At 46.0% G+C, this 22,583-nt stretch overlaps 1 protein-coding gene across 1 annotated transcript in view; it reads left to right on the plus strand.

The window, feature by feature from the left end:
• The window catches only part of LOC146205687 (uncharacterized), a 105,961-nt gene that overhangs the window by 77,389 nt on the left and 5,989 nt on the right, over positions 1-22,583 (plus strand). The window contains exons 13-21 of the mRNA XM_084607604.1: positions 5,140-7,350; positions 8,897-9,094; positions 11,271-11,444; positions 11,633-11,731; positions 12,689-12,778; positions 13,079-13,193; positions 15,981-16,099; positions 16,182-16,295; positions 17,508-17,656. Of these exons, the coding sequence (XP_084463730.1) occupies positions 5,140-7,350; positions 8,897-9,094; positions 11,271-11,444; positions 11,633-11,731; positions 12,689-12,778; positions 13,079-13,193; positions 15,981-16,099; positions 16,182-16,295; positions 17,508-17,656 (3,269 nt within the window). The remainder of the gene's footprint in view (positions 1-5,139; positions 7,351-8,896; positions 9,095-11,270; positions 11,445-11,632; positions 11,732-12,688; positions 12,779-13,078; positions 13,194-15,980; positions 16,100-16,181; positions 16,296-17,507; positions 17,657-22,583) is intronic.

Raw genomic sequence — 22,583 nt, forward strand, 5'->3', positions numbered from 1 at the left:
TTCTGGGACACCTTTCAACTTTACGGCAACTATGGGATATTCATTGACGGGAATGGTCTAAGCTTCCGATGCGAGCATAAATTTGCTTTCAATGTTTTTTCTGCGCTCGCAGAGAGCAGTTCAATGTGCCACAGACAACCAATGGGCTGTGTTTTACAGAATATTTTTCAGGTTACTGCGGAATATTCTACGATGTTCTTTATGAACATGGTCTAAGTTACAACATTGTTTAGAGAAATGAAAAATAATTATTTGCAAAACCTTGCCAAATCGCAATAAAATCACCAAATAAATCACTCTACATCAAAAAGACAAGAACCCAAGAGATCCCTGAAAAGACAGCGGGAAGTCAACTTCTAAAGAACAGTTAAAGCTGCCGTACATGTGTCCGCTAATAAGTTCTTTTTTATCAAAAAGTTCTTCGATGCAGAACTCCGATTTCGGAACAGGCACATGTACGGCGTTCCTATTTCTTGGATTATTTTTTCCCGGCAACTTTCATGCCACTGTTGCGTTCTAAAAGCGCTGCATTTATACACACGAGCAACACGGCTTTTTAGGGGTAGAAAAAAAAAACAGTAAAAAAAAAAAATAGACACTACAGAACTGTGTCAACATGAGAAAGTATTTTGTGGGTTTGTCGGAACGACGAAATTTTTTCTAGTTGTATAGTACACTGTTCTTTTAGTTTTGTCGTTTGCAGCACTTTTCTGTAGTCTGTGTTTCTGTAGTGCCTTTATGTCGTAACTAAACAAAATTCTGTTTTTAATGCTGAGAAACCTGTAGTCATAACTGGTTCATGCTAAAGCCGCGCAGAAATTCTGTCATTTTTTTTTTTTTATTGGGATGTGTCCGCCGCCGGTGCTCCTGCAGCCTTCCATAACGACTTGCTACTTGCCAATGGAAAGAACATGACAGAGTGTGAAGAGACAAGTCCTCCATTTCTAAGGGAAAAAGAGGGAGAGGCCAGAAAGCAGCTGCGTGCTACGGGAACAAGCCAGCGCGTAAGCGGATGAGTGTGCAACGGTCTCTAGCCAGTGGGCGGCGACCGTGGAAGGCGAAGGGGGAGGAAAAAAGTGAACTGAGAAGATGAGCCGAGATTAAGGAAACAACTTGCAGCATTTAAGTGAAAATACAAGGAAGACTTAAGTCTGCAAATGTAAAAAAATATGTGTGATGTGACGTGTCATGTAAAGGAGAATGAAAGTGTAATGTTACTCATTTACATCAGAACGGCCCATCGGTCACCCTCAATTTTTTTTTACCTTTCAACATGGCTCGCTTCATTCGTTACTGCTTGGGACGCTTCTGTGTTTCGAATGGTTTTTAATCGTATGCGGAGGTCTTTGTCCTTGATTTTTGTACTTTCATCTTCTGACGCTGCCCAGCTAAGAGTTTGTTGTTCGCTATTGGCCACAGGCCTGCTTAGATATTGCTTTCGTTTCTTGCTGTGCCCACCTGTGACGCGAGCTTCTAGAGTCATAACTATTTATAGAAATCGGTGGTTCCTTCTGGTCCAGTTCTTGATTATCGTTTGATTTTATAATTTATATTGCGAACGCGTGGTGGTTCGACCAATAGAATACGTCCGTTAGTGACTGAATAAATGGGTTGACAATAGTGCACGTCTGATCAGTAAGTGCGCATTAACATACCAGGTTCTTAATTACCCATATTTTTTTCTCACATTGGACAGTTCTTGATTACATTTCATGCCCTTTCACGAACCACCGCAGTCAGCTGCTGTTTCCTTTCCTCTTGAGGGATACTCATAGGCGTAGGTTCCCAATGCTGTCCGCCCACTTATCTGCCTTCCAGGATATGCGGTCACTGCTTGCTCCAGATAAATTTAATAATTTGCAGTACCTCAGTGCGTATAAAAAACTGTTATTTCCTGCAACAGACTGTTGGAGTGTGCTTTATTTTTAATTACGTAACATTTTAGTTTGATTTTCTATTTTGCTTGCTTCGGTCTTCAGTAATCTACTGCGAGATCTCCCCTTTGTTACCGGAGTTTTGATTTGCGTACGAGTATATTATTGCTTGTCTCGAAGCCCAGGGCCTTTCACACGCACAAGGATATGCTTAAATGGTTTGGTTTATACGATTTAATACCCCAATGCTACTCAGGCTATGAGAGACACTGCATTAGATGGCAAAAGCGGCCGCCGGTGCTGGGATTCGATCTTTCATCCTAACTCCCACGTCAGGATCAGTACAAATGCTTTTTTAGAACTGCGGCGGGGACCCTCATTTTCTTATTTGCTTCCAGGCCTATTGCGTTATAGTCGCGGTATAGTCGGATAGTCCATCAAAAGGCCCCCGTGTAGCGAGCGACTCCTTAGGCCTCCTATAGCGTGACAACGCAGGGTGTGGCAGATGAAAAGGGGCTCGCCACGGATTAATCGTATAACCGCAGTGGCATAGAAATCGCTTGACGCCATTGGCTGAAGGACTTTCTTTAAGGGCACCGGTCGCTTTTCTTCTCGAGTTGTACCGGAAATCAGAGTTACGGAGGCAAATTCGGATCTTTAAAGACTGGATTCGTGCTAGAAGTTATGCAATTGCACCATGCATGGGTTGGGGAAAGAAAGTTAAAGGAGATATGGCGTCTAGTGGCCCAGACAACAAAGCTTTATGGCTACGTAAGGGTTAATTAGAGGTGCTTTGGATGGTCTTGTCTTACTGAGGATGTTTCGGAAGGTTGACCTACATGATGAGTGAAAGTGAACGTTATATGTGGCAGCCGCAGAGATGTCGTGGTTTTTTGTAGTGTGTGTCTATGTGGTGGTATTTGTGACTGTCATGATTGGACGATGTTAGTGTTGTACTGAGATGATTGTGCTACTAACTGATTGTGTTGTTATCTGCTTGGCAAACATGTGCGCGAAAAAGATGTACTTGGGTGTAGAAGAGAATGTTGTAGCTGAGTGGTGAAGAGGAAGTGGGTGTTCAGTTTCTTATTACAGTTGGTAGTGTGCGCCTGTGTTGTGTTTTCTATTCACATGATTGTCTTCGTTGTGCCAGATTTCTGGTTACTATGCAGCACCGACTCGCCCCTCAAGCGGTTATTCTGAGATACCAAAATAATGATCACGCGATGTCATTATCTTAAAATTTACCGAGAAATACGATGGCACTTTACGTTAAGAGATGCTTTAATGCTTTCTTTTGCCGTCTGGTAAAAAGTTCAGGAACGAAAGCACAGCGTCTAGCTTAACAAAATTTGGCATTGTATGCGCCGGCTAAGCGGAAACCAGGATGGGTTGCGTGAAACCCGTAATTACGAATATCTGTAGTGATAATTGCCTCGAAAAATAGTGAAGCGAAAGAAGGAAGTTCTAGCTTCCGAAAGAGGCGATCCGCTGACATAATAAGGTAGTTTTACAAGGTAGTTAATCATTTTATTCAATAATTTCTCAGTGCGCGTTCTTTCCATCGCATACAAAGAAATTCTGGGCACTGTGGAGAGGCGCAGGTTTTCTAGAACTTGTTTATGAACACAGTCATCTCATAGCTTAGCATCGCCCTATAGCAATCGATGTATACAAGAGGTCACTTCTCGGGACGCGCTTTTTTCTTTTCTTTCTTTTTTTTTTTTTTCATCTTTCAAACAAAAACGTACCTCAATGGTTTTTTTACGGTAGGGTGGACCTTGAAAGGGAACACTTTGCAACGCATCGGAAGGTTAGGCCATTTCTATGAATGTGTTCATAATAAGGATGTAGACTTGCGAAGAACAGAAGCCGAATACTGTGATTCTATATCTCAGTGCACTGCAGGAAGGTGCGCCATAGGCGACAAAGTTAGCCCTCACTGAAAGCTGAAACTTAACGATGGCCGAATTTCGCTGGACTGTACTGCCTCGTCCCCCTTACAGTCCTGGCTTGGCACCGACTGATTTCTTCATCTTTCTGTTTCTCGGACGTAGGTTTTATAACGACGAGAAGATGGCGACAGCGTAAGGAAAATGCTGGTTCAAAGAAAAGGGCATATTGTTCTGCTGCGACGCAAAGCCATGTAATTTGAAGAAGTTGCATTAAAACGTGATAGAGGGCCAACAGTTATGCGATCGCATTCTGTGTGAGTTTCGTATACATTTATTGAATGATGACAAAAAAAAAAAAAGTTGCGACATTATTTTTTCGACGCTCCTTATACTGCTGGAGCCATGATATCTAAATTACACAAAACACAAGTTGTTCTTCGCAGTTTCGTGCAGATGTACGTTTTATGGAAATTCAATGACAAGTTAAAAACAGTCATCAGACCGACATGCTTTGCCACCTCAAACTGGCTGAAGTCACACCAGCGGCTTCGCGCATTATACGAGTGCTGTTTGCCGCGCTTTTTATTTGACACTTACGCATATAATCTTATACATATGTATATAACGATCGAAATGCGGCCTCCGTGGACGGGACTCGATCCCGCATCCTTCGGCACAGCTTTCGAGCGCCCTAACCACTGCACCACCGCGGCGGGGCTTGGGCTATGCTGGGCTGTGGATTTTTTTCAAGGCGGCTTTCTTGCAAAGTAACTCTGCGCACATAAGTTACGCCCAAAAAGATCACTGTCGTCGCCGTGGTAACATTCGTAAGCGAACATTATCCTGATAATACTAAAGTTTTCCATCCACCGCAAGTTTCGGCCATTACTGAAAAAAAAAAAAAAAACGCTACACATTTGTTCACAGGTAGCATGCATGCAAGCTCTTGTCCAAGCACTGGTTAACGACGCTGCTGCTATACTTCACAAATAATCTCTTGAGGCAAACATTAGTTGGTCATCTATGTAATACTGGAAGTTATTTCCTTTTTCGTTAATGGCGTATATGACGCCCCCTTAGACCTCGCAGTCACGCTACGTCCCGGCTGTGCCAGCTCTTGAGACAAGCGAGGGTACTCCTGCCTTTATCTACAGGATTGGCAGCGCGCGCCTTCAAATCGTGACACTTCAGCCTCCTCTCCAACACTTTTCTCTGGGCGCTTAGCAAACGATATATGTATTATGAAAGCCGCACTACCATAGGTGACTAAAAATTCCAGAAGTACTGGATTTAAAGTTTATGAAAGCAAATGTTTTATTTGAACTCCGTAACAGTTTTCAAAAAGTGCTTTCTGTTCGGTTTCCTCGCAGTTCATGGAGCTCAGTTCGCGAGGGAATTTCACGCGGCAAGAGATCCTGGCGGCTCTAACGGATAACCACGGCAACATGGACATGGCGTATGCGCAGTTGACCAAGGCTACTCTCAAGCCCTTCCTCATGCGAATCTGGGGCCCCGGAGCGGGGGCCGACAACGACGAGGGTCGTCGGCCGTCGCCGCTTGGCGACAAGCGAGAGGACAGCGTCACGGATCGCGTCAAAGACTGGCTCGAATCTCTGGACGCCGCCTCACAGTTGACGTCCAGCAACGCATCTACGCTCGAAGAGAGGCGCGTCAAGCGCCACTCGTTCCACGGCTGCCGGAGCGAGCAGCTCTTGGATGGAGGAAGCCACCGCGAACGCTCCACGTCACCGGCATCGTCCTTCTCAAGCCTCAGGGAAACCTCGGAGGTGAGCAGTGTCTCGTCAGCAACTCAAGGCACCAGCTCCCGCATCGAGGCGATTCTTCGCCGCCGAGAAGCCCAGAAAGAATTTGAAAAGGGCCGCAAGTCAAAGAAGGAAGCGCACGCCGACGGCAGCAAGAGGCGTTGGACTTTGGCTTCGGTCTTCAATGCGAAGAGGCCCGGGCAAACGGACAAAAAGGACACGTTCGTTGTGACGTCGACTGAGAAATCCTCTTCGCAGACGACGCTAACGTCTGACACCACGCAGCTCGACAGCAGCAGCAGCGGGGCTACTGTGTCCATGGAAACCCTGACCTCTATTGAAGCGACGGGTGCAAAGCCGAAAACCTTTCTGGGCCGTTTTTCATCTTTTAGGAATGAGAGCAGAAAAAAAGAGAGCAGAGCAGCCGAAGCCGTTGGTCCGGGCAGTACAGGAAGCTTTCTAAAAACTTTGCCTATTCGCGATGTGGTAGGCGCGCCGCTTAAGCGAGAAGCCTCTCAAGATGATCCCAGCAGCAACTGTGCGACAAAACTAGAAACAAATCAAGTTGGTGTTGAGACATCGCCTTCTCATGACGCATCTCAAATAGGGGACACTCCCATTGACAATGCGCCTTTTTCTGCTAATCGCAGTGCCATTGAAAACATTAAGCAAAGCATTCATGCGGCGAAACTTTCATTTATGGCGTCAGCACCGGGGCCCGTCGTCCATAACCCGCTAGCAGATGCCTCTGCACTTGCAACTAATACGCACACGCCACAAGATTCCGAACTTGCTGATGGGGAAGCGACAGCGGTAGAACGTAGAGCAGCAGAAAAATCTCCAGAATCCACTGGGAAAATGACAGATAGTAAAGTTAAACCTGAGGTCGAAGGAGATGAGCCAGTAGAATCCCAAAATAAAGAGAAGAGTAGTGACACCCATGCCACTTCCTTGAATTCTAGTCACGTTAGTAGCTCGTTAACAGGAAATCAACCTGAAGCATCTACAAAGGCAACTGAGGGTAGTGAAAGTACCAATTCTGCCTCTAAGAATTTAAAGCCTCCTGCTGCACAAGAAACAACTGCCGCAAGTACTTACAACGGAGAGCCCGCCCACAAGGAGGCGATGTCCGAAGGTAGTGAATTCTCTACGGCTTCGTCACAGGCGCCAAGCGTAGTTGTATATTCGGCTGACACCTCGGAAAACCGATCTGACTCCGCAGTACCTGATGACAGTAGCAGCAATAGTGGATCCCATACCCAGAAGCCCATAAACGGTAGCCAGCAGAGCACTTCCGTCAACGATTCCAAAACTGCCCAAGCTTCGTCGGCAGAGAACCACCAAGGTAAAGACAACAAAGAGAAAACGCGAGCCGGGGGAACCGAATTCGAGGCTGCGGCTTCGGGTGCCACAGCTACCAGAAAGTTGGGAAATCGTCTTCCAGAAGCGGCTACCCCTAGGAGGAGGGAACGCGTGCTCACTAACGGGACTGCCGAGAGTGTAGAGCAGGAGACGTTGAAGCCCCCAGCTGTAGGCAAGGGCGGCCCGAATCGCAGACCTTCACTGCGGCGGACCAGTCGTGAGAACTCTGATGACTGTGTGGTCAGAGACCGCGACGGCAATGCCTTAATCGTGAAGCCCCAGAAACCGATTGAGCGCCGCGGTAGCGTCAACGCCCGACCCGGTCTCCAGATATCCAAGGCGGTGGCGGCTAACATCGCCAAGCTGCGGTCCGCTCCACCGCCGAAGAAGCGCAAGCAGGTGGTGCAACCCCGGCCGGCGGGCAAGCTCCCCACGGAGAAGCAGAAACAGTATAAGGTATCGGTGATTTCATTTTCCTATTTGCCTGTTGGTGCCCAGAACTCTTTCGTAATATATAAATCAGTGACCCCTCAGTATATAGGGCAGTTTTTAAAACTCTGCGATCAATTAGCAGGAGTTTCCAAATTTTATCGACAGTTGCCAGTGTCCGCCCCCCCCCCCCCCCCTTCCCATCCCCGGCGACACCATTAGGCGATATTGCTTGTGCGTGGGCCTACACTTTTTTTTTTTTCATTTTAGCTCACTTTTGTCAGTCTTTTTTCGTTTTCTTGCTTTTGCTAATCAGCTCTTTATGAAATACGCAAATCTCACTGATGCAAAAAAAAAAAAAAAAGGAGGAATTTACAGGCACGACTCACAAGACCCCCATTCCATCTCACTCGCTTGCTCGTTCGGCGCCACCTAAAGGCGTTGGATTCGCGTCCTGCTCTTGCGGCATTATGGCGTAAGCATATATTTCATATAACCATTTTTTGGCAGATACTGTTTTTTATTTGGGGGCGGGGGGCGTAAATAGGCTGGCTGGAAGTGCCATCGAAACGTTCGAAAAACCACCCAGTGAGACGTGCACGCTTTTCTATGTTGTTAGCTTGGATAATTCGGCTGCGTGGTCCGCGCCTTCAGTCCCCACGCGCATGAGTGTGCCGGCGGCGCGTTGCATCTTGGTGTGTTGCCAAGGTTCGAAATGCGGACGGTGCCTACGCTGACGACGTGAAACTGAGAAATGAGCTAGGGTAAAGAAAAGTAATGCACTAAATTAGGTTTTAATGAGACAGGCATTTTTCGCTCTTTTAGGAAGAGTTGGAGACGTGTGCGTATGTGTGTGTTTGTGTGTGTGTGTGTGGGGGGGGGGGGGGGGGGGGTGGCTTGCCAACTCGCGGAACCCACGAAAAAAGAAAAAAGAAAAAGAAAACAGAACTCCTGCATAGAGCATATGAGTGCAGTGAAAATGACTATCAGTTTATTGTTAGAACTGCTAAGTGATGACATGACAAATGCTATCGGTAAATCTGCCCACAGTTCCTGCTGGGTAGCCCAAAAACACCTCGTGTTTTTATGGCTGCTTTTCTTTTTCTTATTTTCCTTTTAGATCTATGCGAGAACGCGCCGAGGATGTGCAGTTCTAAAATCGAGGGCATGAAGAGTTGTTTACAGGAACTCACAATTAGCCAAAACCTGTCATAAGAAAAGTATAATGCTTATATTGATAGAAACGGACTTACTACTTAAACATTATTTTCATTTTTTTTTGTCGAGCACGAAACTTGCACGGAAGGGGATGAAGCTTCATTGTGTGGCGATACTCTCTGTACTCTCCTTTTATCGCTTGAAGTGGCGTACAAAGCCTTCTCGAAAGTGACAAGAACTAGAAGAAGCACCGAGAACAGCATAGCATAAACATTAATAAGTTAGGCTAAAGCCGAATGGCAGACGGGTATACTTAGGTGCTTAGCATTGCAACCTCCGAACAATGTTCAGTAAGTGGCAGGAGCCGAAGGCCGAGATTTTTGCCCACTCACGTTCGTCTGATACGTGTCTACAGGCCAAGGCCGAGGAGCTTGTCCTGGAGGGTCGCTGCCCCACAATGGTGCACGCGCACTTGGTGGCCGAACTGATCGACATGAGCTTCGATGAAGAAGACGCCATCTTGGCGGCCGAGCAGTGCGAAAGCATCTACCAGGCCGTCAACTTTCTTCAGCAGGAATGCGAGCTATGCGCGGCCAACTACCCCATCAGCCAGGTCAGTCACTCGCCATTCCCCTTACCCGTTGCCGATAGAATAATGACGGGAAAAGAACTTTCTTGTTTCTGGATGCGCTAAGCTAAGGCTGCGGTCACAGTTTAAGGTAACACAGAAGTCTTTAAATAACTGCTCCGATTTGGTCTATAGAGCAGGGCTGCGGCACTTCGGGGAGAGGAACGCAAGACCGGGTCCTGATGTTTCATAGATAACGTGTGATGTTTGAAAAATTGGTTCTTGGGAACACAGCGTTGCTCTCTGTGCTTGAGGACAGGGTGGCTAGCGACAGCATAAATTATGCCCGGACACCCGCAATTTTCTCACCTCTATAAAGAAAAATGAAGAAATATACAAGGACTACTTTGCTTATATTATGAGCCTTGCAGCAAGACTATGAAGTAGATGAGGTCACACAGGCACCTTTTTAGCCTGTATTTACTCCTGCTGCCTCCCACGGCCGTGCAACTTTAGTCATCGCGCTTTCTATTAAAGTGCCATCCGAAGAAAAACACGAGTAGCCAATCAGGACCGAGTGGACCGTGAAACTACCTACACACAACCGTAAGCCGCGGCGCCGTATCGATCGCCAGCAGGCCAGCTTTGCCAGCTACTGTTCATTACTTCGCAACGCCCGCTCCTCTCTATGTTCACGCCAACAAGCAAGATACTTGGCGCTTGGAAGGAGCAGGTTCTCGCTCCTTTATCATTAACTAATAGGATCCCACGTAAAGGAGCAGACAAACGTTCTCAACACCCGAGCAGTGCACATGCTGCACCTCAGTTCGGCTCATATAGACACAGGGGACGATAACTGCAAAATGAATTGTAACTATTTGATTCAATAGTTTAGGCCTAAGGCGTTTCATGCTGTGATAGTGCATGACAAAGTAAAAAAAATTATAATAAACTGAAGCAAGCGCATCTTGCGACCCTTGTCCGGTCGGCATTCGTATTTAGGCAGTCATTTACAAGAGCGCTGTGGGCTATCCCCCGCTGCAGCAACGCCGTGATTCATACTGACTATTTCACTTATTTAGGGAAGAATGTTTTACGACAGGGCGCAATAAAGAGGTTATGATTAGTTGCAAAAACTGCTCTTAGACTGGTGTGTTGTGTACTGCCAGAAAGAAGTATACGTAAATGCACGAGAAATTTGTTCGTGTTGCTGAACAACTGTGCGTCTTGCGTTTTGTGAAATGAAGTTGCTTTGTTTTGGCTGTACAAGCTGCTCTTCATCTCTTTTCTTTACTATAAATGACTGTGTAAACCGCAATGCTGTTTGTTCTCACCTGACAACTCTGACCACATTTTTCACTCCATCTTTACTTTGACCCCTTTTTTACTGGCGTGTTGTGCTTCTTTTATAACGTATAAAAAATAAGAAAAAAAAAAAACAAGAGGCGAGAATCGCGTGAAACCGAATTTTTCGGGGTGTCCTTCGATTCTGAAGCGACGTAAGAATGAGAGATCAGACTATTTACAACATCGTGTTTCGCAATTTTTAGAAAAAAACAAAAACAAAAAGCTATCTAAGCCCCAGCAACCAACCAGTCTGCGCTCATTGTCGACAGGTGGAGAAATAACTGTATTAGCAGCGTTGTGCTACTCAAAACGAACACTGAGAAGAAATTTGTGTTGACACTGACGACATTATAACTACAAAAAGACGAATCTTACTGAAAAAGAAGATTTTAAAAGCTCTGTTTATGTGTGTATATATATAATAAAATTTTCTCGTGAGAAAATACATTTTCTGCTGTCGGACAAACGTGAACACACTCCAGAACGTTTCACATATTTGGTTTTACTCAGAAAATTAATTGCACCAAGTTGTTCTTTGTGTCCTTTAAAGAATGCCGCGTCAGTGCGATGCTTCAGCAAAGTATGAGGTCCATTAAGGTAGTCATGCAGGGCGTACGTCCCGTACTATTTTCCCTTTCATTACTTAATAAAAAATACAAAACACACAAACACTCCTGCTCGGTCAGCAGTTTCGTGGAGATTTGTGAAAGAGGATCTGTACATAGCAATTATCACGAAATCGTATTGAATTATATCATACTGAAGATTGCATCAAACGTGGTTGTCTTTTCTAGGGGTGTTTTGCAAAGGGACAGGGAAAGCGCTTATCAAAACAACAGTCTTGCTCCGTTTGCTTCGATTTATGTCGTTGCAGATGGTCTCCCTGCTGAACTGCGTCCACAGGGCTTGCAAAGAATGCCTCAAAGCTTATTTTACCATTCAAATCCGGGACAGAAATATCATGGAACTTCTTTGCCCCTTCTGCAACGAGCCCGACTTGAGTGACGAAGACGTCGAGCTTAATTACTTTAATAACCTAGACATTCTGGTGAGTAAATTCGTGCTTGCCGAATTTATTGGAAAGAAAGTAGAAATGTTTCGTTCATATTTTGGTACCAGTGGAGAATTTCTTCAGTGATAGAGGTTTATTACAGATAATTTATTAGTGAGGGAGAACTGCATTCTGGTAGTACAAGCTTGACTTAGTTATGACTATGGCACTTATTGTTTTTGCAGTTAAAAAGCTTAGTTGAGACAGATGTCTACGACCTATTTCAACAAAAGCTGCGGGACCGAGCGTTGATGAAAGATCCAAACTTTCGATGGTGTTCACAGGTAAGTGACTTTGAAACGTCGTTTTAGCCCTGCGCTTCGCATGCTAATAGCCTTATGAGGTCTGTTAATTTTGTTCAATATGCACTTGTCCCGCTATTATTGCGAAAGCAATACTACGACAGCCAAAGCGAGACCTCGGGTGACCGCAGCTACGCCGTGAAGAGGCGTAGCTACGGTCTCCTTATAAAAACATTAGCCTGCCACGAGATTTGAATTCACGTTACCCCTATGCCACGGGCAGGAACTACCAACTCGGGCTGCTCCTTTCATATGGGAGGGTGATATCAGAATCAGCCTGCCAGAACCGTTTGCATTCTCGTTACCCCTACGACACGCAGGCACGTCCATACGGCTTGGTTGAAGCGTGACTTTACATGTGGGCTGGTAGCTTATGCTCTCCCGTCATAACCCATAAAGGATGAGCTTCAGTGTCCCCAATAATGTAGCACCTTACGTCGATAGGGCATGATATGGGAATAATGTAGCAGTCAAAAGAAGCTTCCGCCGTTGCTTTCGCAATTCAACTAGGGTTAACCAGAGCTAAACCACAACTAATATTTTTTATTAAAACGCAGCCGCAGGGGAAGAAAAGCATGCAAACCCACATGCTTAAACACGTGCAGAAGCTGGGATGCCAGAGTTGAGAACAGGGCACAGTATACTGCGAAACCGAAATATTACTAGTTGAATGCAGGAATACTGAATGTTTTGCGCAAGCCTTTAAAGAGGGAAAGAATAAGCATGCGGATAAATGCACCCAGCATGACAAGGTGATAGTTTATCGCCATTTACAGATAAAATAAATACTGAAAGGGCTGCGGTGCTTAACCCCCCCCCCCCCCCCCAAAAAAAAAAAAAAAAGCGTGCACCAAAGCGTGTTTAACCCAAAAAGATAAAGATGAACGCTTCTTTTATTAGGGTAGCTTTACCAGGCTTCATTTTTTTTTTTTTTTGCAGTGTTCTTCCGGTTTCATCACATACCCAAATCAGACACGTCTTGTCTGTCCAGACTGCAAGGCAGTCACCTGTGCGTCTTGTCGAAAACCTGTAAGTGATTCCTTCTTCATATACGCTCTAGAAAGAGGCTTTTTTTGTTTTCGTTTTTTTTTTGTCCTAAGCGTGGCGAATTATCTTCAAAAAGTTGAATTAGGCCCTTCCGTATAAGGTAGATTTCTAGCACTAATCTATTCATCAACATTCGTAACTTGTCGGCGTTTTGATGGAATTGCGGCAACGATTCCTTCTGGCAGTAGAGCCGACGTCATCTTCGTCGGTGTCGGCGTCGACGACCATAGTTCACTGATGCCATGAATAGTGGCGTTATTTCTGCTTTCCTTTCTTGTTCAGTGGCAAAAACAACACGAAGGAATCACCTGCGAGCAGTTCCAAGAATGGCAGCAAGATAATGATCCTGAAAGTCAGGCTGAGGGCATCGCGCGATATTTGGCCGAAAATGGCATTGGTAAGTCACCCTTCTTACTTCACATGTAGAATATGTAATGACAAAGGGGTACTTAGCACACCATATTGGCAGTGATCATACATCTATGATCTACATCTGTATGGTCATACATCTCATCAGTTCCCATTTCAGACTTGATGCATTCTGATCTTTTTATTTTTACAGATCACATTTAACGAAAAACAAGACAGCCTGTCTTTTAGAAAACGCGGAGCGTCTTAGCCCACTGAGAAATGCTAGATGAGTGTTTCGTCATTGGCTTCAGGGGCAGGACGTTCATTGGGACGCTCTAGATCGTCTTTAATAGCAACCTCCTGAAATGTTCGCTCCAAGGCACCACTTATGCACAGTAGCTTTCCTTTAATACTAGACATGAAAAGATCACTCACACAGTACAAACGTTTCCACGTGACAGCGGTGCTACTTGAGCGTCCCAAAACGCTTCTCATAGAAATGAATCCGCTTTTCTGCGGGGAGCTGCTTTCGACGGGAGCTTTGCGTGTGCACTGTTCGAGAGAAAGGCGGCAGCAGTTGTCACCTGGTAGCTTTCTTTTGAGGCCGCGGTAACAACGCTGCGTTAATGGTATCTTAGTGTTTTTGAAAATTATCTAAACAACTTATAAACTGATACATCCGCATTTACGAATTAATCAAAATTTGGGAAGAAAAAGCACTGCAGGCCAGGCCACGTACGCCATTCCGAGCAACCTTCAGATGTTTTAACTATAGGCTAGGACACTTCGTATTCTTTAAAGAGTTGGTTATTTGTAACTGGGTATGCCTATGGATGGTTTAAACTGTACTAATTAGTACACTGATGAGTAGCTCGTATGCTCAACAGAATGATTCGAAGGAGCTCCACGTAGTAGTCATTCTCAATCGGCTAATACCGATACGAATAGGGAAAATCCTTCCTCGACAACAACTAAGGTCGATAGGATTTGTTTTTCGCGGCGAAAAAGTCTACGATGGACGCAAGTAGAAACCTATATTTGGATGACATAAGTTGTAGCGCGAAGTGGCCCTGAGATTTTTTTTTTTTTTTTTTTTCAAAGTTGCGAAGTCTGTTGGTTAAGAACGTCCTCATTTCATGGAATCGCCTACCGCGGGAATTTTTCGACGGCGATTTGTATCAGAGTTGTTTTCAGCAACCAAAATTACCCCACAGGGCCTTCAGGGGGCGGTGGGCTCTTTCCTAATGCACAGGAGTATCGTGAAGCCATTCCTATTGAGCAGCCTTAAGCACCACAATTTTTTCACGCGCGTAATGCAGTCACTGCCAGCTTACAGCCGCGCCTGACGCGCAGATGTCGCTCGGCCTGCTTTTTCTGCCACTCGGCTCCCAATGAGGCCCACCGTTCGTGCCAGAGGAGGAAACTGGCCGATAACTGTCATCTGTCCGCCATGACGTGACGGCTTCAGGATGCGACGTGCAATTAGCGGGGATTTGGAAAAAGGTTCAGGAAGCGGTAAACAGTTTCCTGAACAAGATTATGGGGGAGCCATATTTGACGCTCATGTTCACCCGCAAGGTACGTAACGATCGAGCAAGTTTACTTGTCACGTTCAAATAAAATTGCAGGCGGCTTTAAAACATTTGAGAGCAACAAGTTCAAGGCTGGAAAACGCATTCCAAGTGGCCGAAGCGTGCTCAAATCAGCCCTGAACTGCGCGCTATCTATTAATTTGGATGTAATTTAACCAAATTTGCTTATTAGCTACAAGTTTGTTGGCGTGTTGTAACTGTAGTGTATGAGGAACTAAATATTCGTAAAATATCAATCTCTTAAGAATCACTGAGTACTATCGTCTGTCAAGATATCACCCTAACCAGTGCGGGCAAATTCCATTATTGCGCTTTTACATTCTTTGCTGACTCGAGCGACAACGCAGGGCGACGACGAGTGCCTGAAAGCAAACGCATTACTTTGAAGATTTCCAATAAACAGATACTTTGACCGTGAATGGCTCCGGTCCTGCAATTACAGCGTGCATCTCAAACGAACTTGTGAAAATTAGTATTATACTTGCCTTTTCCTTCAGTTTGCTGGTACAGTGATCATTGGCTATTCTGCTGCCCACGGCAGGTGATACTGTTCGTCTCCATCTTCCCCTAAAACTTTTGCATTTGCCGGTAGCTTGTAGCGTTCAAGTGTTTTCTCTGTCTCTGCGATTGTCCGCGGACTTATCGAGGGTGCCAATCGCCGATGGCACAAAAGTAAACTTTTGTATCCCCCCCCCCCCTTATTTTTTTGTCATACATAATAATCCCGCCTCTACATTAAACATCATCATCATCATCATCAGCCTGACTATACCAACCGCAGGGCGAAGGCCTCTCCCATATTTCTCCAATTAACCCGGTACTGTGCTAGCTGCATCCACTTGACCCCTGCGAACTTCTTAACCTCATCCGCCCACCTAACTTTCTGCCGCCCCCTGCTACGCTTTCCTTCCCTTGGAATCCAGTTTGTTACACTAGGCGACCATAGGTTATCCTCTCTTCGCACTACATGTCCTGCCCATGCCCATTTCTTCTTCCTAATTTCCATTAGAATGTCAGTAACTTGAGTTTTTTCTCTGACCCACTCTGCACGCTTCCTATCTCTTAATGTTACCCCTACCATTTTCCTTTCCATAGCCCTCTGAATTGTCCTCAACTTGTGTGATCATTGAACCTCTCATGACATTACATATAGCGTCCAACTTTTCTCACTCAGCCCGAGTGATTCTGAAGATGTTATGCAAAGCGACAATTTGCCTTAATCACTGTTCGTGCATTTGCAGATTGCCCGAATTGCAAGTTTAGGTATGCCCTAGCCCGTGGAGGCTGCATGCATTTCAAGTGCTATCAGTGCAGCTTCGACTTTTGCTGCGGGTGCAATCTGCCTTTCAAAATGGGAGAGGTAAGCTCAGAGGCGATGCGGCCGTTTTGCCTTTCGCTATATAGGATCGTGTCCGTTAACTCTGTGCGCTGCACTCTTATAGAAATGCGGCCAGACTTCGAACTGCGCCAGGCTGGGCCTGCACGCTCATCACCCTCGGAACTGCCTCTTCTACCTCCGTGACAAGAATATTGAAGACTTGCAGAGGCTTCTGGAGGTGGGTAGTTCTGGTAGCTTTGTTAGATAGGTGCTTGGGGAAAGTTGATTGAACCAGAACTTGTCTTGTTTGCGCAAATATACACGAATGATTGCCACGTTTATTTAAGACGTCTGCTGCGTGATCGATGAACCGGGCGTTTGTTATGCTTGTCGTGTTGAACGGCACATTCAAAGGAAATAGATATATAAAAAAAAGAACGCGGTAACGGATGAGTGGACAGAAAGAAATAGACGGATTGCCGGCCGGTGAATAAGGAAACAAACAGGACTTTAGATTGCTGTTGAGTTCGTATTGAGGTTCTGTTGAAGATATGAATAAGACTGAGTCAAGTGCCTTTCATAACAGAAAACGTGCAGTGACGGAAGATTATTTTGAGAAAGAGAGAGTGGACGGCAGCAGTTGTTTATTAATTTAATCAATGATTCTACCATTTTTTCTATATGTGTTGTTGGCAAATAATCTTTTCCATGTTTCCACAGCTACTGAACACCTTTAAAAACTTCTACTCTCTTTATATTTGAATTAGCTTTACTTCTATGATTTATGACAGCTACAAATAGTATCTACTGCTAAATATAATTCATGCAACAGTACTCGAGTTTCTTTACACCGAAAGTATTCATTTAGCATTTCCACAGCATGATCATGCCCATAAATTTTGGACGAATGCTCGAGAAGAGTTTCTGGGTATAATTTTTTACATATCGTATAACTTCAACATAGCAATCAACATACCCGACGATCCATTTTCGGCAGGCCTGTAGTAGACGCTCTCCACTGGTTTTCTATGGCAGTCTTAATTATTCGTTGTGAACGCAGGACAAACTTAGAAGCAAGATTTTGCTACGCTTCGCAAGCTTCAACCATTCTCTCAGTGTGTTCACGAAAGCGTGATACAATATTCCACGCTTGCCTGACAATTATTTTCAAAAATTCACCCCGTTGGTTCTTCATTACAGTTTTAACCACTCGGAGTGAGATAGGAAAAGCTTTAAGAGCAAATTTTTGCTACCAATATTAACATGCGCGTAATCGTATCTTATGATATAGGTACCACAGTTGCCTCAAAATTATAAGGCGTTTCAGAAATGTAGACTTGAAGTCAACATCAATGTTTTTTTTTTGTTTTTTTATCAGTCGCAGTGGAACATAAAAATGAAATGTTAGCCTCTAGAGCGAACGAGAGATTACGCGCTGAACTGGTTGCAGGAAAGCAACATAGCGTTCAATCGGGCGCCGCCCGCTCACTGGGTAAAGACGTCCCGGTGCGAGGTGCCTGAGCAAAAGGAGACCACGGACGGCTTCAAGGACGACATCTGCGGTAGACCCGTGGAAGAAGGCACGGCAGGACTGTGCAGGTGAGATGGCGACCGAAATCTGTGCAGTGGGAAACGCCATTATTGTTCGTTTTGCAGCTTTCTGTTTTTTTTTTATCTCTCTGCCAGCTGACTAGTGACGACAATGCCACTGATGCGAGCAAGTAACGAATTACGGAACTAACTGGATGAGAAATAATTGAATCGTGTGATTTGGTCCTGCGATGAACGTATATAAGACCTGCTCAGTGTGTCTGAATAGTTACGTGGGTGCCTCTTGTTTTATGGTCCGAGGTAAATGAATAGACTAGGCAAAGTGTATAAAATGGAGGTCAAATAACCTTATTTGATGATAAGTGGCCTAAGTCACTTATAAGCTCGTTCGAATAGGGCTTCCCTTTTTTTTTGCGTATTGCTTCAGGGCATAAAAATGCTATGAAGGATGAAGGGTGTGGTCAAATTAATGAATAAAGGTTGGCTGATGCAATGAAGTCGAGGAGTGTACGATGATGTGGTCCCTGCGTCCAAGCCGCATATGACTGTGGATTATTGGGGGAGAGCCGCCAAATGCCGGGTCCACGTTGGCTTGAGTGCTGGGCATTCCCAAAGCAAGTGATGGATGTCAGCTTCTGTATTTCTGGATTTGCAGATGGGGCACCCAGGGTGTGGATACCAATGTTGAAATTGAGTCCACTTTCTGATCACTGCCGGTGTTAGGGCCGCCCCAACTCTAATCCTCCGAAGTGCCACCTCCTCTGCACGGGTTAGATCGCGGGGGAGGCTTAATGTACACGGAGGTATCAGAGCACGTGTACGGCGTCGGAGGTGCTCCTTTCTTGTTAAAAGCAGGGTAACATTGACCAATTTTATGAGGTTTGGCGATGTCGAGGTTGAGGTGGAAAGGCGGCTCGCAGAATCCGCATCGATTTGAGCACTTAGAAGGTTGCCGAGTCCATTCGATACGAATTGGCTGTGGTATGCATGCCGCTAGACTGTGTATGTTTTGGCAGATTTCTGTGCTACGACTAACGCGTCTAAGTAGTTTTGTCACTTGGAGGGCATCAGTGCGTATGACAATACGGGCCGTGGGAGGCATGGGAATGACGGTCACAGAGCGAATCGCTTCTTGCACCGCAATCAGTTCCGTACAAAAAGAATAAGGAGGTTCCGGTAACTGAAACTTTGAGGTCGTGTTCATTGGAGGCTTGCTGGGGTAGTGAACTGCAGTTGTCATTTCGCAGGCTTGGATGCTCGCGTCGACGTAAATATAATGGATCCTTGTAGCAAGCGGGCGTCTTGTTCCAAAATTCGCTCGCGAAGTGACGACGCCGTTTCCTGTGTTCTAGGCCGTCGTAAATCAGTTGGCTTGTTATCGCTCAACTGTACAAAACGCCAAGGAGGAAGAACTGGCAGTGGCGGTGGTAGAAGTGAATGTGAGAAAGCATAAGCCCTCAGAGCGCACGTTGCGTGAGAGAGGGTGGCCTTAAGCCTGCGTGCATCACGTCGTTGCTCCACCAGTTCATCTGTTGTGTTTAGCTGCGCGTTTTCTTGGAGTGCCACAATTAGTGTGATGCGAGGAAGGATGGTGATGACCATCACTGCCTCTCGGTTTATAGCTTCAAGGTGATCCCATTGTGTCCTTGTTAAATGCTGGAATTGGGCTTGATACACAAGGCGCAGTTGCACAACTGCCTTCACCAACTTTCTTGCAACATCTGTGCGAGCGCCACCCATTTTGGAGCAATGCGTCTAAACAGACCAAGAGTCTGTAACGCCTGTTTTTTAGCCTGAGATAGCCATGAAGTTCCAGTTCCTTATTCATGAATTCTTAAACCCAATATTTTTACTGTTGAACTTTCCTGAAGTGGGGTTCCGGACAGATGTGGACGAATAGGTGTTGCCGCTATTTTACGGCGCCCTCAGCGGTTGGCGACTGATTTGAATTAGTTTTACTGGCGGAAAGTTCGAGGCCAATGGGAGATGCATATGTAGACGTAATATCTAAAGCTGATTGCAGGGCAGCGGATTGAGTCAGTAGGTCGTTGTGTGTGCTCCACACCGTGATGTCATCAGCGTATATTAAGAATTTAACATTTGAAATTTCATGTAATCGCCATGCAAGGGCGATAAATGCAATATTAAATAATGTTGGTGACAACACTGATCCCTGGCGTACACCGCGAAGAGAGACAAATGATCCTAAAGCATCGCCACTCAGACGCACTGCAAATTGTCTACCTTCAAGGAAAGACATTGCAAAATTGCGTACTCTATGTGGTAAATGGAGCATGTCAATTGAAACCAGAATAGCAGCATAACTGATATCATACGCCTTTCCGACATCCATGGCGAGGACGGTGCGTACATTGTGGCTGCGGGTGGATGATAATACTGAGGACGCCAAGACAGCCAAGCCGTCTTCTGTGCCTATAGATGATCTAAAGCCAGTTTGGGCCGGGTGATAGAAACCATGATGTTCTATCCACCACGAGATTCGTGTGGCGAGCATTTTCTCAGCAAGCTTGCAAATTGTTGGCGTTAACGATGTAGGTCGAAAGTTGCTAAGGTCTGTTGGCGTTATCCCCGGCTTTGGAACAGGGATCACAATAGACGATTTCCAGATCTCTGCTACATCGCCGTCTAGCCATACCTTGTTTATGGTGTCCAGGAGTTGAGGAAGTGCATCACACTGAGGTTCTTGTAAACCTCGTTAATTGAGTCCGGACCAGGCGCTGTCTTTCAGTTGGCTTCATCTATAGCTGCAATCAATTCGGGCATGCAGAATGGGCTCGCGATTCCCTCGGCGTTGGCAGCAGACGGCAGCTTATCGACATAGGCTGGCATGCCCCAGAAATCAGTTTTTGTAACTGGTGCAGGCAACACGTCGTACTTGGGGAAAAACTTGCGCGCTGTTCGTCTTGCGAAGTTATCCAGAGCAAAGTTTGCTGCAGAGGCATGTTGTGGCCGCTGCATCAGGACGACTACAACCATTCTATATGGCATGGAAAGTTCGCCAGAGATAAGCATTCGATGAATGTGTGGAGAACTGCTCGCACCGCAGATGCCATTGCCGTCAGGAGAAATCACGCTCATACCTTCGAGCCTTAGCATTAATGTAATTCAGTCTTGTACGTGCTTGCGCAGAAGTTAAGTCTGTACTAGCAGTCAATTCCGCTTATCGACGAGCAGCTCACAAGTGGAGCAGAGGCACATCCGGTGTTGGTCGACCAACCTCCAACAAGGTAATGGTTGTAGCCTCATTTAGTGCGTTTTTTATGTGGTCTTGAAGCGATGGTGTCGACTCCAGAGAGTAATTTTGAAGAATAGCGCGGCAATTGTCCCAGTGGACAACTGAACACTTGCGGCGTAATCGTCGGGAATGTGAAGGATAGAGCCCGATGACGATAGGATGGTGGTAACTCCCCCAGGAGTCCGGCTCCAAGTGCCACGAGGGAGTGCCGGGTCCTGACCGCCAAGTAAGATCTGGAGCGTATGTTCCACTTCGAGTATGAAACACAGCCCACGTCGGTGTATCGGGATGGTTCAGGAGAATAAACAATGCATCCGTAAAGGCGTCTCGCACACGCCTGCCTCGAGGACTTAAAGTGGAGTACCCCCACTCTGGGTGAGGTGCATTAAAGTCACCACCAACTAAAACTGGACATCCCGGGTATTGTTGTCTAACATTCAGTAACCATCCCATGTTTATGCGGGAGGGAGAGCCACCGCCAGGTCGGACATAGATTGACATAACTACAACAGTTGCCGTAATAAACCTGACTATCACTGCAACTACCTCCTGATATGGAGTGCACCAGTTTTCCAGAACAAGGCGGACCTGAGGAAACCGTCTGTCAACATACACTCGGAGGAGTATCCGTGTGCACACGTCGGTCGCTCATGGAAGGAGACACGTATCCGCTGAAACCAGGAATGGCTATCAACGCGTTGGTCTCCTGCCGTAACAGGGCCCATACATGAAGCTTGTTCATGCGTAGACGGGATCTGAGCTCTCCGACCTTTGTGGGGAGCCCTCTAAAGTTCTACTGAAGCACACCGCGATAACTTGCAGCCACCATCTTGATTATGAGTCCAGGTGTCGCAAAAGCACGGATGTCAGGCTAGATAACTGAGTGACCATAAACCTCAGTAATGATGTCGAAGAGCTATTAGGCAGGGCAGCAGAAGACTTGTGGGAATCAGTCAAAGACACAGGAGTATGGGACGTTATCGGTGGTGAGGCAAAATTTATATTGGCGGTCTGAGATTTCGTTGCTCTCCTACGACGAGCAAGCAGTTCACGATGTTTGCGGAGCTTAGAGAGCTCTGCTAAAAGCCGTTCAATTTGATCGTGAACTGCAGTTACATTATCATGCGGAGGTTCCGGCATGTTCTTCACGTTTGTACCCTGTTTGTGACGACGTTGTGGGCTCACTTTAGTGCTGTAAGCATGTGGCGTAGAAATCGCCGGTGGCTCGGTCTCAGATATAGCTGTGGTCATTCATCGTCGTCCAACTGGAGAGCCTCAAATCTGTTGGATGTCTGAAGTGGTGGTGAAGTAACATGTTGAGACCATTGCCTCTGTATCCCACGACGGACCTTTTGAGTTGCTGTCTGCTTTGTTGGACAAGTTGGAGAGGTGATCGCATGATCATTAGCCTAGCAAAGTCCGCAACGGTATGATATTGTTTTTTCTCGCATAGCTTCATTCGGAGTTGCGAAAGGGCAGGACATATGGCCAGGTCGGAAACAGCTATAACAGTAGACAACACTCGATTTATATGGTCGAGGGCGTAGAATGCAGTCATAATAGAATAGGCGAGTTGGGGGAGTCAGAGGGCCTTGCAAAGTGACGATGCAAGAGCGCCCCTTTCCCGTGCGACGGGCTTGGACCACACGATGGGCAGGGCAGTAGAGCTCACGCTGAAGTGCAGCCTGGTCATTTTCAACGTCTACGTTGTAGACAATA

Source organism: Amblyomma maculatum, chromosome 1, assembly GCF_055883805.1.
Source record: "Amblyomma maculatum isolate TAMU_Amacu chromosome 1, ASM5588380v1, whole genome shotgun sequence".
Classification (NCBI taxonomy): domain Eukaryota; kingdom Metazoa; phylum Arthropoda; class Arachnida; order Ixodida; family Ixodidae; genus Amblyomma; species Amblyomma maculatum.